Here is a 16,997-nt window from a genome sequence, read left to right as displayed (position 1 = left end):
AAATTAATGAAAAATAAAACCTTTGTTTATGTGAAGGCAATCTCTTGGATTGAATTCTTTAGGAATATGCACGAATGATACATGTGCAATATGTTTGAGAGATTTAAAAAGTCCAAAAGAGAAGTCCCTCGTAACTTCCTGATAATGGCTGTTAATTCTGCAAAACTATATTCCATGTTGCTTCCTCCTCCCACTCTGACACAGAATACACGGAAATATCATGTTGCATACGGTAGCAATAGGAAATATGTTCTAGGAATACTTTGTTCTAGTCACATTGTTGCATAAAAACATGGCAAAGAAACCTCACAAAGTTTCAATGTTAAACAGATATTGACATAATGAAACTAGTTATTACTTACTCAAAGACTTTTCCTAGCTGATCAACATCTGAATTTCCACGGAAGAGTGGTCTGAAAAAATAAAGGAATATTTGTAAGATGTGACTTGGTTTAATTAACAATGAATTTATGTTTGTCATTGACACCTGCCAACATAGGATAAAACATGTTATTTTTTTTGAGACCTCACTTCTTCTGCCTCCATGTTTTATCCAGTCTGTGAGAGGACCTTCCAAGTTTCTACTGAAACTGATAATAAAACTGACAGATGAGACATAGTTTTAAATATACTACTTTTGAAAATTTGTGTCCTTTAACATGAATGAAGTTATTCTCTCTCAACTAATACTGTCTTATGAATTACATCATTAACAGAATAATTTTCACTGTAAAGAACATACTCAAATAGCTGTTTAGAGAGACAAAAGCAGAGTGAATGTCATGCAATTCATTAAAACATAATCAAATTAGAGATGAATTGTAATGGATATAAATTTAAGATTAAATTTCTTGTATCTGCATGTTGGAAATGTGCTCCTAGGTTCAAGGGCTCAAATAAATGACAATGGATTTATGAAGGTCTGTAAAGAATGGGGTGTGAGACAGTACAGAATTTACCTTGAAGGAGAGGAATACTTCTGCTGCATAAATAAAGATATGTGCAGGAAAGAAACAAATTAATAGGCTGAATGTCCAAAGGCTTTCAGAAAAAACAGCGACTAAGAACACTTTCAGAGTGGTACACACTTCGTTTCAAAGTGCAACTTAAAATATTTTCACTCATCATTTATAAAATACTGTCACCCCATCGTGCCTAAGTAAAATATGAAATTCAGATTTGTATGGCTATATGGCCACCCTTGTGTTGAATTCAGTAAGGTGTGATCAACAGTGCAATTTTGTGTTTAAACTCCTAAGACAGTCCAACAGATTACTAATGGATGATTAAGGATCCAGCCAAGAATGAGGCCATCTGTGAAGATCAGGCCTGAGGTTTTGCTTACCATTTTGGTTCAACAAATGGTAGATTACTCCAGAAAACACTATTCAGATACACTGAAAACTGGATACTAATTTGGGTCAACTCATAGCCAGGCTGCCCTTCTCTTCTGGAGCACAGCTCAGAGTACAGGGCATGCTGTAAACTTCCAGTTTCCAAACCTGTTCAGCTGAGACCTGGTGACTTAAATAATGCGTATTCCCATGTTTTCGCTGTCAGCCTTTAGTTACGGGGAAACACTGGTTTTCCTGCCTCTCTCTGCCTACTCATTTTCTTCTGTCTGATATAGGTCCTTAACAGCAGTGATAGCCAAAGACATTTCACTGTTGCTGTTCAAAGGAGAAAACCTCTCTCATCTACACTGAGAGAACAAGAGGGACTCAGCTATAGTCCTGCCCCTCTCATTGCCCATAAGCAGGAGCAGGTGTAGAATCTAGGAATCCTGTTGCTAACCACAAGTTATTTCTGAAAAATGGTGCTTTATATCTTGAAACTCTCACACAGACAAGAGCTTCAATGTCACTGCCTATCTTGTGGGTCCACATCAAATACAGGAAGTAGACCCAGAACACCGTGACATTTCTCAGTTAAACATAATAATCTGCAGAAAGCATGCCACCAAGAAACACCTGGTCTAGTGGAAGGTGCCCCTGCCCATGGCAGATGGGCTGGAACTAGGTGATCTTTAAGGCTCCTTCCAACTCAAACCGTTCTATGATTCTATGATTCTAAAAATAAGAGCAGAGCAATAACTGGAAGACATGCTGACCATCTTTGATGGACTGAACATGCATTTTGTCTCCTTCACGCTTACTGCCAATCAGGTCACGTCATATCGACTTACACGGCAAACTGCTTTGCGCAGGGACACTGAGAGAACAATTTCATCAAGTCCAATTTGAAACCATATGACGTCAGATTGAAACAGACAGGGTAAAATGCAGTAGCCTCTTGTCCATAAAGGGCTTTGTTTATTTTGATTCTGAATAAATAATAAATAATGTTATGTGCTGCTTCCCAGATATACATGATATTTACTGACTGCAGGTATTTGGAGGTATATAATGGAGGTATTTTTTTGAGCTTTAAAGTATTCAGCAATTCTGGCTTCTCCAAAACCCCAACGCTTCGCTTCACTCAGACAGGAGCATTTATTGCTGCTGTAAGTTTTGAGCCCAATTTTCAAAACGGTCAGCAGCTACAATCCTAGTATTGTTCGTGGTAGCAGACACACTCCTTATCTTCCAAAGACAGACAATACAACAATTTAGACATTTTTTTGTTTGAATGGCTACTTAAATTTATTAATATGAAGCTAATCTGCATATTTAATTTTGGCTTCAGCATTAGAATATTTAGGCCCTTTAAACTAACAAAATCTACACAATCAAATAATCCTATCCATGGAAATGGAAAGCTGATTTAATGTTTTAAAATGTTTGCTGAACCTTGCATTAATGTGAAAGCTTGGCAAAGTCAGCCTTGTTTGCGAATCACCTTAGGCAGTGTCATGCCAAAACAAGTATAATTCTTGGGATTTTTAAGGGAGTTTTTTCCCATCATTGCTGCTGTCTCAGATTCACTGGGGGCTGAAGCAAGAATTTAAATTCTTTTGAATATATAATTATACAACACAAGGTGACCTTCCAACATACTTTGATATTTCATCATAATGAAGTGTTATTAATTCATCTTTCAACCTCCTATCCATCCCACCATCATGACTACAACAGATTGCCAACTCCAGGTTAGGCACCTCTAATGTAATGAAATTTGCCTCATGAATTTTGGCTGGAGGTTCAATTGGAATACTGGACGGATGATTGGGGAAGTAGATTCACTTAATCAGCAGCTGTATGAAGATCTCGTCTCACATTTTGGCACTAGTTACTCTTTAGCAATGACTTGCCAGCACTGCAAGTCCAGTACACATAAAAACTTTCACCTCAAGCTGATTGTTTTTTAAAGTCTATTCTTAAAGGTGCACATCAGCTCTCCCAGTACCTGTGAACTGGGACCATACCCAGCAGTCACAGAAATGTAGAATTTCACTTTTGTTCTTGGTATCTCTTTCACTTGACTCACTCACCCACTCACCCCTGAGGTTTATTTATGCAAACTCAATCCAGAAGTCCTTACTTGGGGATATGTTCTCTCTGTGATAATCTGTGTAAGACTGGTTGGACTCTCAGAGCTGATTTGTAGAATTCCTTCTTTATCCCTTGGGAAAGGCATGGAGCTGGGTTTGTCTCCTGTGGCAGAAGATGCATGTCCTCTGACTTCAAACGACTTCTAAAATCTGTGTGTTCGAGTGTCTCAGGAAAGAGGGATACTCCAATGGAGGAAAGGGCTATCAGTAGGGATACACTTGCCTTTTGGGTGGTTCCTTGATCCTCTCAACCTTCTCTGACTTTATTTGCTACAGAATCCATGCTGTGAGGGCTCCAACGCTATTGCTGCTACAAAATACACACTTGAGCAGGGAAGAAAATGGGATGAAAAGACTTACAGTGTACCCAAGACATTTAATTTCCCTATTTGCTCAAGAAGTCTTATTTCCATGATTCTATGATTCTATGTTGCTGTGTTTCCATAACTTCCTATTTTTGTTGGTTGTTGCTTTTTTGATTTTTTAGGGAAAAAGGAGGAGGAAAATCAGGTTACAGGTCAGTGACAGGACAAGAGGCAATGGGCACCAACAGAAGCACAGGAGGTTCCCTATGAACATAAGAAGACACTTCTTTTACTGTGAGGGTGACTGAACACCAGCATAGGTTGCCCAGGGAGGTTGTGGAGCCTCCCACCTTGGAGATACTCAAAAGCCATCTGGACATGATACTGGGCAACTAGTTCTAGGTGGGCCTTCTTGAGCAGTTGGGGTTGGACCAGACGATCTCCAGAGATCCCCTCCAACCTCAACTATTCTTTGATTCTGTGATAATACAGAAATAAAAATACAGTTCATGACATAAGGTTGCAATGTGAAACCTCACAAATCTTGAAAAAGTTACTATCTGCTTACAGTTTGGCAGGACTTGCACCACTAATCTTCTGGCTGAAAAGCTCTCATGCCTTTATGTAGCTGAACAAAATAAATTTCACCATTTACCAACCTCTTGTCCAAAGGAATATACTCAGCTCATGTTGTTGTTCTGTGCTGAGTCTCATCTTCACTGAATATTCTGTCTATCTGAACTGGATATTGGTGTCTGAAAGGTTGAGTGCTTTATTTTAGTACTTTATCATGGACACTGTGTTTCATGTCTGTGCTACTCAGTAATAACTAAGGTATAAACATTTCCTAAGCAAGTCTTCATGAAGAAATGTTCCCTGATGCAACTCCATGGACATGCCAAAGCAATGCTAAAAGTATTGTATACAATAACAATGCAATGACACCCAAGAGATAAATAAATGAGGTTTACCTGTAAAGTGGTCACATTACTTCTAGACTTTACTTTCAGCCTTCAGTCTACAAAGCAAAGAGGTTCTGTGACCTTTTGTAAGAAAAGTTAGAATTTTCATAGATTGGAATTAAAGATATTAATAAGCACTGCTCTGGTCTATTCTGCAGTGCAGATGCCAGGAAAAAAATAGTCAAACCCATGTGCATTGAGACACAGGAAAAGATGTCTGCAGGTTTCTTGACAGTGACATTCTGAACCAATTAGTGACACTTTAATCGGAAATGTATCTCTCAATTTTTGACATTGAGTTATTAAACTACATGTAAAATAGATACATGTAAGAAAGGTCATGTGAAGAAAAACTTTAGTGGAGAGGGGGAAAAAAAAAGTCTAGAAATTCACTTTCTAATCAAAACTAAATTTACAGAGCCACCATGACAGTTCTAGAGTTGCCAATCCAAGTGTCTCCAAGGCTAGACAAGCCTTGTTTCCTTCCAGATATTTCCTTTTCTAGTTTCTGCTAGTCCATTTGCTCAGTAGGATGACAAGAGCAGTTGGGAATCCCATCCCCTTTCTTGTTATCACAGAAAAAACAGTAATGATAATCTCTTGATCACTAACTTGAATATATACAACATTCTCAGTGAAAAGTCTATATTGGCAATCAATATGTACTCAGTGAAGTCATTCAAGAACTCCCTACAAAGGAAAGAGCATCATGAGTGGGAAAGTACAATTTGCTTTTTGCGCAAGTAGGGCTTAGACAGTCCGGTTGAAGAGATGGCAAGGAGAAGTGATGGAAAGAATAGTGATTTCAGAACAGATAGCTACTGCTTTGAAGACATTAGACAAGATGGGGGAGGTGTTGAAAGAAAGTCCATGACAATTTGACACAGTGGAGCAAAAAATGTAAAGGGAAAGAATATAGCAGCAGTTCATGGAAGTAGTATGAGGAATTTTAGAAGCTGGTAAGGGCATATTGTATAAGTCTAGGAGTTTGTATATCTATGTGTGTAAGAGGAACAAGGGGATGGTGAAGAAACTAAAAAAGCTAAAGCCAAGAAACATTTGCCAAGGAATCCAGCATCATGCCACAGGAAACCTGCCAAGCTACATAGTCAGATACATATTTAAATGATTTTTTTCTTCTTTCTTTTCATTTTACAAAATGTGAATAGCTGGCAAATAATTTGTCAGATTATTAGTTACCTTTTATGAAGAAAATATTTTCATTTTTAGAATTAAAACCAAGTAAGACCTAAAACTAGAATTATGAGATGACTAGAAATAACATGACCTGGACTGTCCTGTGGAAACCCTTATTCAGAGGGATTATTTCTGAGCTGATTCCTCACTCTTTTTCCCACTACTGTTTCTCTTTGACACACCCCCTGGACAAGTCCGTACTGCAGGCGTGGAAAGAGAAACTAAGGCAAGACAATAGGAAACATGTATCACTGTTTAAAGATGGAGATCATTGGCCCTTCTGATAGGTGAAAAGAATATGGTATAGTATAAAGCTTTACTCTGAAAGTAGGCCACGGCTGACAACGTTGCACACTCTGGACAGTTATCCACTTTCAGTCACAAGCGACTTGCCTCAGCTGTTGTGCAATTCAGAGTTCTCATTTTAAACGTAACATTATTTGCACTTCTCCTTCTCCTTTCCTTTTAATAATATCTTCATGTGGGTGGGTGCCAGACACAGCATAGGAAGAAGTTACTTCACGTAGAGCTTATTACACTTGATCACAAATTGCTCAAAACTTTTAAGAAACTTCTCTTCTCCTACATGTAAGTAGAAAGATGACATAGATAAACATTATGACTGAGGAAATGCTCTTCAGCTAAAATCTGACAGAAAACAGATCAGCCATCTTGAGTTTCTCATTTTAGCTTTAATAGCATTTTTTTTTTACTTAAATCTATCATTCTTCAAGTAGGACAGTACCATGATTACGAATAACATCTCTAAGATCATTTGGACTATGTCAGCAGTAAATTATTATTAGAATCAGATCTAATGCATCAAAAGAACTGCAGTAATTATTTTCTCTGGAGTTTCTCATGTCATCCAGCAGACAGAAGCAGATAAACAGGTAGTTTCTGAAAAGCTATTGCAAACTTCCAGTGCTCCCCATTGCCATTTAAAATTATGTAAATGAATTCTAAATCTAAAGATAATATTCTGACTCTCAAATGTACCTGCAGTCTAGTTCCTAAGAAACATGGGATTTCTGAGCTGTGTGTAGATACAAACCAACAAGGGAAATACCCAGCTGGCACAGCGAGCTTTCAGGACACTGTTCATGTACAAAGCTGCTAGAAATAAGGCTGGAAGCTGCAAGCTACTGGTGTGCCAGGGGAGGTAAAAGGTAAAACAGAAGGGAATATTAATATCGAAAGAGAAGACACTAAAAAGGATTTGGCAGCATTTTGCCAGTCCACTTTGAGGCTAGGATTGATCATTAGATGAACATTTCCTGGTGTGGGTCTTCATCATGGGAAGTTTGCACCGCTTGGCTGCAAATGACTGTATTACCTGGAGACTGCTGGACTTTCTCCAGGCTTTTAACATACAGATTGTCAGCTTGGGAAGAGCCAGAGTTGTAAAGTGGACTAACCACAAGAAACTTGCAGATGGATATGCATGTTTCCTTTGCATGCATAACTGAAAGGGAAATGTTAGCAAAAGGGAAACCAGAGACACAGTGTACAGCTTTATGACCAATGAAGGGCCAGCTACTGTGTAATTCACTTGTTGATTAAAAATACAACAAAAAATAAATAAAACAATAAATAAATAAAGAGGAAGCATAAATGAGAGAAAATATAAATCTTCAAAGATCCCTTAGGAACTGGGCAATGGAAGACCTTTTTTCTGGGTGCTCAAAATTTTCTTGACACCTTTCATGTAAAGCATAGTGTTTCAAGGTCCCTGGTGTCCTTGGAGCAGAATGATGGGTCTCGTTGCCCCATCACTGACATGAAAGGGAGCTTTATCACAGACATCAATGACCCCAGGACCAAGGCAAGTGAGATGTAGCTTCACAACCTCTAATAGGAATAAAAATGTGCTTCAACAGAAGGATAAACACACACACACACACACACATATATGTATTAAAACCCCTGAAAATTTAGGTAAGTGCAGATATTATCTTTGACCATATATGCTCTAACGTGGGCAGATCTCATCTGTTCACAGGCAAAACTGCTTCAGCATTCACTATTAAATTTTTAAATGGAAAAGCCTTGATGGTTGAATGTCCTTCACTTAGTCCCTCAGCGCACACGTCAGTTCTCTTATCTGTGGACATTTGCTTTTCCAGAAGATTTGTAGGTTTATTTCACCAGGGCTTTAAAAGTCATTATCTCAGCTACGGGAGCATGATATAACAGTGGCATCTTGAACACTGTCCTAACATTTGAAGCAAGTTCTGGAACTATGTACACAACTGACCTTGGAAGAAGGGAAAGGAAAGAAGTGTATGGTCTCTGCTCAGAGTAGAGAAAGAATAAATCCTCTTGTTTGTACTGACAGTTCTACCACCAATATAGTTTAACTCCTTGTGTGTCAAACACCCACCCCACACCACACACAGTTAAATTACATCTACTCGTCAGCATTTTGAAGTTTAATTATGTAACTGAACTCCAGGCTTCTTTTTTATAGCATTCTGAAAGAACTACTGATATGACACTACAGTGTGGTCATGCTCTTCCCGTGATCACTTACTTAGTTTTCTGTATTCCCTTCTCTCTCATGAGAGAGAAAAATGAGGTAACAGTGGCTGTGTATGGGCAGTCTCTGAGACTTCAGATGAGAGCTCCAACAGATATCAAATTTTCATATTTGAAGGAAACACAGAATTCAAAATGCTCTACACAATCTGGAACCTAAAATTCTCAATAGAGAATAAAATCCAAGAATAAGGAATTAGCATTTTTTTTTCCCCTCTGAGTAAACATTACAAGCTAAGAGAGAGAATCCTTGAGTTTTCTCTCCAGCTAGGCTTGAGCTGCTTCTATGTGGTACTGAGTACATGTTTTGATCTATGATCACTTCTGTTGCCCCTGTATTAGGTGTTAATGGCACCTGTTGCACTAAGCCTCTTTAAATTCTCAGATAAAGCTGAAACATCAGAAGAACTGCTGCCCCCTTTTCCCCCAGCAACTAATAGGTCTCATCACCTTCAGCTGTAATAAAACACTCCTGGTCAGAAAAAAAATCTCTGAAAGCGGATTACAACCCTTCAGACAAGAAAGGCAGGGAAAATATTTCAGTACCAAACAGTAAACTGTTATGTGAGCAGACGTGAAATTTCAACTTCAACCTTTTTCTCCAGCTGCTGAGTCTGAGTGTCAAAAGACATGAAAGTGGGTTAGAAGAATGGTGTGAAGAAAATACTTTAATTTTTAGCAGCTGTGCTGGTTTAGAGTGAATTAATAAACACCTACAGAAGAACTTAAGCACTTAAAAGTAGAAAGTATGTAGAGCAAACATGCAAGGAAATCTGATAGAGTTTTCAAAGGCCAGTTAAACTACATAGAACTTTGCCCCGCTTTGTCTCATGCAATACACTCGGTTACTTAGGCTGGAGTAGCTGCACAATTTACATTCACTGGCCCATGACAGCGCATAGTATTCTGAGTTCACCTATTGAGAGCTCTCTGGTTACTTATCCTGTTCAGCTATTACTGATTTCACATGAAATCTTTTTTTCTCACTTGAATCCTGACCACAAGGAAGAGTAAGTTAATTTCTTATGCTAAAGAGAAAATAAACAAATAAAGAACTTTCAGGTGACAATCCTGCTCAGATGCCACCTACCCCTATGCAACTACAGCATTAATACACTTCATGCTGTACATTTGCGTGTTTCAAAGCTTCCCAAATTAATGCTGGGAGAACTTTCATGTTGTTATCTCTGCTTTGCCATCACTGAGCCATAGCCCTGCTTCTGTGCTGCCCATGGGACAAGTCTATTGGCTTTTGACATTATTTTAATAAGAATAGCATGCAACTCTGTCTTTGCAAATGGAATGTTTGCTCAGTCTCTGAAGTGCTGAGCACCTGTAGCTCTTTGAGCCATCCCACATCTTGAACTTTTCATCCTCACATCACCAGGTTGTTTACCACCCTTATGTCAACTACAAGGATTTCCTCAGGAGTTGGCTGTCTTTTCTGTAAAAAAAGTGTGATTTGCTCAGAACTGAAAAAAAACCCACAACAGAATCCTTTTCCGGAGCACGGGAATAATTCTTTCCATGGTAAGCAATTTATGCCTTGCTTTTCATACAGCTTTGGCTGTAGTGTTTGCCAAAAATGGAGTTTACAAAAAACTCTGGGCCCTCTTTAAACTCTGCTCTCACTTTCCAGCAAAGTGCCCTCACCATCAAATTCTTAGTAAGATCTAGCAGATGAGCAACACCTACCTCTCCTTTCATAATTGCTTTCTGGAAAAGGAAAACTGATCCCAAGGGAGGAGAGAAGCAAGCAAGCCTGTTTCTGTGCCTCAGTGTGTAGGACACCCAGCTAGAATGCACTTCTGATTTTGTACATACACTCTTCATTGCTAATGGTCTGATGAGATCTAGTTGTAACTGAGTATGTTCATTCTTACAGCAGCAGAGTATGAGTCATCACTGCCAAACAGGCTTAATTTAACAGCTACAGATAGGAACATTACTGAAAAAATCTCTTGCTATGTATACTTCCTTTAGATGCTGAAAGATTGCACTCCAATTATTTGGATATAAAGAGCACTTATAAAATAATTCAATTGTATAGAACAGTGTGTGTGTGCTGTACTGACATAATAACAAAACCTGTTTCATGGACATAATCTAATAAAAAATGATCTGGTAATTCACTGTAGTTGGCCAGATTCTGGATGATATAGCTGACTGAGCCATTTATCTTTAGGTAACTGAACCAGACTCAGTCAAATCAATAGTAACTGAATCTTCGTGCCAATTTACTCCAGCTCAGTAGAATAAATTAGTGGAAATGAAGTAATCCCTTGGATGAAATTCTTATTTGACAAATGTCTATATTCCAAAAGCACTTATTACTGACAAACCTGGATATGTTAGGAAAGAAGCTATGAATATACAGAATATTTAAGTAAAAGAAGAAATCCTGCATCAAAGTCTGCCTCAGAGTTGCTTCTGGACAGCATGCATTCAGCGCATCTATAAAAGGAAAGCAGAGCACATTACGCACGAGTTTCTGGAAGAAGTCATACGGTTTGACCATGCATAGCCAGACCGTCGTTTCCTCAAAGACTGCAAAATGAAGCATGCCGCCAGCGTAAGAGAGCAGCCAGGCATGTCACATGCTGACACCAAGAGCTCTCCACTTGTCACATCCTGGCTCTGTCTCTCACAGAGTCAGCGTACTGTGGTGGCTGTGTCTCACACGGACTCATGTGGACAGGGCCAGTGTGTCAGCAGGTCAAGCAGAACATGGAAGCATATGTGATGGCAGTGCCACAGGCGTTGTGCAAACAAAAATCAGAAGCAAGGCAACAATGCGTGTATTCATATCACAAGGCAAACTGTGGCTTCAGAGGAAGAAGGGACAGGAACTAGTGTGAGCTGTATCCTGCCATGCCTCTTCTCTATTTTTTAGTATGCAGCCAACACCAGGACCGTGAGGACTGATGGCAAAGATGGCTCCAGCCACATGTGGGTACCATGTACACTACTCTGTGGCAGTCAGCACACAGACGCAGGAGAGGCTGTGGCCATCCCCCTTGACTAGGACTCTATCTAGGTCTTTGACATCTGCAACTACAGCCAAAGCACAGACTCCCAGCCCAGCTGGCAGTGTTCTCTGCAGTGGTCTGAACCCTGTGGTGTAGGTAAGCTTTTCCACAAAGGCAGCGGGCAGCTGCCTCTGGGCACTGTGGTTCCTTTGGAGAAATGGTTTTCCAGAAAGTTAAATATCAAATTTTCTCTTGCTTTTCTCTTTGACATTTTGAGTTTTTCTCTCTCAGCCAATTATTTTCTTGGTACAAAGTAGTACAATGTTTCAGAAAGCTGTTTTTCTCTGCTGTCTTTAGCTGTTTTTAAACTCCTGCTGCCGTCTGTACCTTTAGCGTACTTTCCACTTCTCTCATGCAGATTTATAAGTCTTTTTAAATGTAAAGAACATCTAACAGCTTTGGTGAGCATACAGATATGGAGTAGTAGTATGAAGCTATTGAGAAGAAAAGACACAAATGTGAGACAGATTTGTGGAGACCTCATAGCAGCTTTCCAGTATCTGAAGGGGGTCTGCAAGGATGCTGGAGAGGTACTCTTCATCAGGGACTGTAGTGACAGGACAAGGGGTAATGGGTTAAAACTTAAAACAGGGGAAGTTCAGGTTAGACATAAGGAAGAAGTTCTTTACTGTGAAGGTGGTGAGGTGCTGGCACAGGTTGCCCAAAGAAGTGGTGAATGCTCCATCCCTGGCAGTGTTCAAGGTCAGGCTGGACAGGGCCTTGGGCAACCTGGTCTAGTGGAAGATATCCCTGTCGTGGCAGATGGATTGGAACTAGATGACCTTAACATCCTTTCCAACTTAAACCATTCTATGATTTTATGATTCTCTATACTTCCAGACTATTACACACCATTTTTATGACTGACCAATGGTAGCTAATTACTACAATGTTTTTTTTTCTGGACAATCAAATACATAAAAATCAGTAAAGCTGGCCAGATCAGAATTTCTGACTAGACACTCAACTTGGGAAAAACCCACACTTGGGAGCTCAGCAACATGAGCCACAGTTAAAATCTAGTCTTTCTGCCCCCCTCTCTGGAGTGCACCAGTGTCCAGGAAATGATCCCAGGAGTTTTAATACCTTTTTGTAGCCATTTTCTCATGAAAGAGTAAAGTAAATAGAAACACGGTTTAGTTCTATTACAAGTCAAACAAAAGTACACAGAGCTTCCCCTCGCCAAACTCTAGGCAAAAAGCAAAGCCTTTCTCAGCCAATTTCCTGAAGAGGAAAGCTGTGTGAAAGAGCCAGGAGACCCTTTCAAAAGGGAAGTCTTTGGGCAGTGTACAGCTGGCTATCCCTCTCCAGGTTGGAGAGGAAGGGGTAAGGGTAACATTGCTCTGCTTCTCTCCTGTTCTCTGGCTGGTGATGTTACTGCTAAAAGCCATCTGCAGCTGGGGTTACCGTTAAAGCAGCCCTCAGGCTGCTCTGGATTATCCCAGGAATGAACTTGTCTTTGAGATGCTCGAGAAGACACACAGGTGGTGCATCTTCCCACGGACTGACTAGTGGCATTTCCAAATATCCATTACAAATGCTGTGATGTAATACCAAGGACTGCATCATGACTGATATGTTGTGGTCTTTCTCCTAGCCACAAGGTCTCTTCCTCTGACCTCTGGCCAGGCTAACTCAGATTGTCAATCTGGAATACCACACCTCTAAGGAATGTATGTTTGTGTAAGGCTGATGTGTTCAGGAGAATTCCAGACTAGGGCAGTGTCACCTGCACATGAAGAAGCTATGAGAAGCTTTCCAGGAGGGGACTCTCACAGTTCCTGCAGGGCTTGAGCTGCCAGCCCAGAGCCACCCAGTCCTGGTCCCTTGCCCCGTGCCTGCCTGACGTGACCCCACACCAGAGCTTAACAGTCAAATTAAACTTGGTCAGCTAACACTGTTTCTGCAGGTCTCCTTACCCCTGCCCTCAAGGCTCCCTTCTGGTTTTTTGTCACGGGTAGTGACAGTTTTTGGTTTTTATGGTTTATCAACGGTTTCCCTTACCAACCGATCTATTCCTCTGGCTGAAAGCCTGGCACAGCTGGAAACTAGAAGGAAAACCACATGTGAATGGCCTGGCACTCACTTACCACTCATCTCCAACCACAGACCGATACAGTTACTGGATTTGACTAACGGCTATCAATCAGCCAGACTGTGGACACTTAGAAAGATATGTTAGAAAAGGCTTGAGGAAAAAAGTGAGCTAAAAACCAACCAGGTGTTTTACCTTTAATTGGGTAATGCTGTCTTGGAAACTCACATCTATTTCATACTTCATAATTAGTGGTATCATTCTGACTGTTCCCCCTTCTCTCCATTCATGTGTGCTTGTCCTCTGCCCAAAGCCAATGGGAATTCTGCCTTGGAGGTCAGATTAAACAGAAAACAATCCTGCCTATCCAGAAAGTAAAATAGCATGAACAAGTGCAGTCTCCTGTCTTCGTTTGTTAGTTAAGTTTGAAGCAAAATGTCATTGTTGTTCCATCAGATCACTGAGGGTCACTAAGCTAAATTGTGGCCTGGGTCCACTCAACTTAAAAAATGCTTGAAGAAAATCTCTGTAATAGGCTGGACACTTATCTGGGGAGGAACTAAAAATCCTATTTTATTAGGTCTGGTTTGGAAAAACCATCAGCCTCCCACACACTCATATGCACATGAATGGCAGAAGAATAAAGGCGGAAAAGTGCAAAGCACAGAATTTTGAACGCTGACAAGATCTTTCCAAGGAACGAACCTTCTCTCAGTACAGTTGGTCTGGACTGTGGTGAACTTTTATGGCACTTGCAACTTAAATCATTCTTGTAACAAAACAAGATAATTTCCAAAAATGGCAAAAACAAACTCAGGCCAGAACTGTACAGTACTTCGGTTCAAAGGCTGCAAATCCAGCTATGCAGGTTATACAGTTCTAAGCTGCAACATCCACCTTTGCTTGTTAAAACAAAGACAAAACAGAAAGGGGAGGGGGGAAAGGGGGAGAGAAAGTTGTTTTAATTTTTCTGCTACCAATCTAACTGCAAGCACGTAGGTAAGTGAATGATTACACTCTCAAGCTCTTGGTCCACTAGATACGTTGGTGTAAGGGTCACTGGAAAACACCAGATAATATGATTGCAAAGTCTGTGTTTAAAATTTCTTCATGATAAAGAGAACAGTTCTCTCTTTAACCATATTTAAGATGTTTGCCAGTTTATACAGAAAACCCAACTAATAAGCAGCATTCATGGTTGTATTTACATAGGTTTTTTTTGCCTAGATGTCTCTACTGTCTCTACTCCCAATATCCAGTTCTACATCCTTTTTTTCTTTCACGTGTTCCTCTTTTGCTCCCTCTATTTCTCTCTTCTTTCCAACATAAAGAAGATTTTAAAATATATTACAGCTCTCTTCTCTCTCTGCTTTTGAAAGGTATTTTTGAAATGTGTTGGAAATAAGCAAACAGAGCACAGAAAGGGAGGGTTAAGCTTAGAGCTGAAAAAAAAGATAAGAAACCTTACCATATAGAGAAATATAGGATCTAGTAGGCAAAGCAAAATATCTAATGCTGCATAACTACAGTGCCTACTTAAGCCAGTGGGGATTAAATGAGGAGATAAACTGAAACACAGGAAAATAACTGACAAAGAATTAAAATGCACCTAAAATAAGACAAAGCCATGTCATAGAAGTATGCTTCACAATACCTTACATGGCAGTATTCATATTTTAGACTCTTCACTATCTTTAGAGTCTCCTTTCAGACTCTGTTCACGGCACTATTCTTGTATGTGCAGAAAGGTAAAGCAAAATTAAAGTCTTCACTACTGTCAGTCAGAGTTGCCTTCTCTTTTGTTCAATATGACCAGGATGTCACCTGCAATATCCATACACATAGCAAGTTAAAAACCCAGTTGGGTGATAGTTCACAACTGGTGCAAAATAATTCTCAATAAAGGTAATTTTAAAAAGACAAGGAATATAATCCTTCCCTACAGAAATCCTGCTGATTTTTCCATTATTTCCCACCTGACATAAGTCATGCTAAGTTTATCCACTGATCTGAGACAGTTTTGTTTATGGTGTGTTCTATGGAGATGTGGTCTCTTCTGGTCCTGTTCAAACTGAAGTACCTTCAGTCATATTGCAGCCTGAATTGATGAACGTGATCTATGGCAAGAGTTATGTACTGTACCTAGAAAAACAAGCTCCATACTAAGTTCCGTAGTATTTTGCTGTTAAAGTTCCAGTATATCATAGAATCATATGATACTTTACTATCAATTACAGGCTTTAAACAAACGTTTCTGCTCCCCCAGTGATTTGAATAATTGAACAATATTAATGGAAAACAATTTTAAGAGATTACATGCTCTCATTTAATTTGAATTGAAGGTCACTTAGTACATATAAATCCTTCTGTCAGGTATGCATTTGCAAAGTTACAGATTCTTTGTCTGTTTCTCAAGACCATCCAACAGTAAAGCAACTCACCACAAGGAATGACTAACCCAGGATATGTCTGGAGTAGAGGACACAGTACTTCAAATTTCCAAGCAGTTCTCTGCAATTGCAGAATTTCTGTGAATCACCTTCCCCAAAGCCCACTGTCCTCTAATTCATTCTCCAGATGAAGAACATGCTTAGGCAGCTGAGAACCTGTGATTCTGCTGTTGAACATACGTCGCCAGATGTATACCTAATTTTTCCAAAGCGCAACCTTAACAGACGACATCTGTAAGAGGTTAGCACCTGTAGGAACTGCTAATTCAGACCGCATGATAAAACTGATGCTAGTTAGAACAGATTCACGGATGACTGGACTGCAGATCTCTTCCAAGACAAAAACTGCCTGTCCCATTTAAAGCACCAGAGAACCCGCAGACTCTCTTATGAACTACCCACCCCTTTGTTGCCTACTGCTAAGAAATGGGAGTACACACCTCCTTCTCTGGACACGGAAATGCATACAGCAGCTCACCTACCCATGGTCTAATTTCCTTTGAAGCTACCTTTTGCATGTGTGTGTGATATTTTAGCAGATGGGTAACAACAATTATTCTAGCAGAATGCCTTAAATTATTGTAAAAATAGCTTGAACACTCTTTTGCTTGTGCTACACAGTCTTGCAAAGACCTGAAGAGTCATTCAGCCTTATGCTGAATCACAGTCTTATGGTCCTAGGGAGTTACCTGGTGAGGTTTGTTTCACAGATAAGACAATCAAACGCTTGTACAACAGGATCACTGAAAGAAGTGCAAGAAATGGGAGCTGGGACAACACTAAGCAATACTCTCCTCCTTGCCAGTTTGCAATAGCGTCTTTTATGGAGATCATTCCAACTAAGTGCTGTACTGTGCACATTAACAGAGATTAGCTCTGCCACTCCTTGCACCACTCTGTTGGACTGAATTGTTTCTAGAGAGGTTACAATTCCCTCTGGAGTCAGGGTTAATTTCAACAGTGATTTCAGCGGAGCCAAAACTTTACCACA

The 16,997-nt window shown here is 39.9% G+C and overlaps 1 protein-coding gene across 1 annotated transcript in view; it reads right to left on the bottom strand.

Annotated features, from left to right (window-relative positions):
• The window catches only part of CDK6 (cyclin dependent kinase 6), a gene marked incomplete at its 3' end in the record, with an annotated part of 123,841 nt that overhangs the window by 5,474 nt on the left and 101,370 nt on the right, over window positions 1-16,997 (bottom strand). The window contains exon 6 of the mRNA XM_080610869.1: window positions 363-413. Coding sequence (XP_080466995.1) covers window positions 363-413 — 51 coding nt within the window. The remainder of the gene's footprint in view (window positions 1-362; window positions 414-16,997) is intronic.

Source organism: Psittacula echo (genome assembly GCF_963264785.1).
Source record: "Psittacula echo genome assembly, chromosome: 2".
Taxonomy (NCBI): Eukaryota; Metazoa; Chordata; class Aves; order Psittaciformes; family Psittacidae; genus Psittacula; species Psittacula echo.
This window is presented reverse-complemented; position numbering and strand designations above follow the sequence as displayed.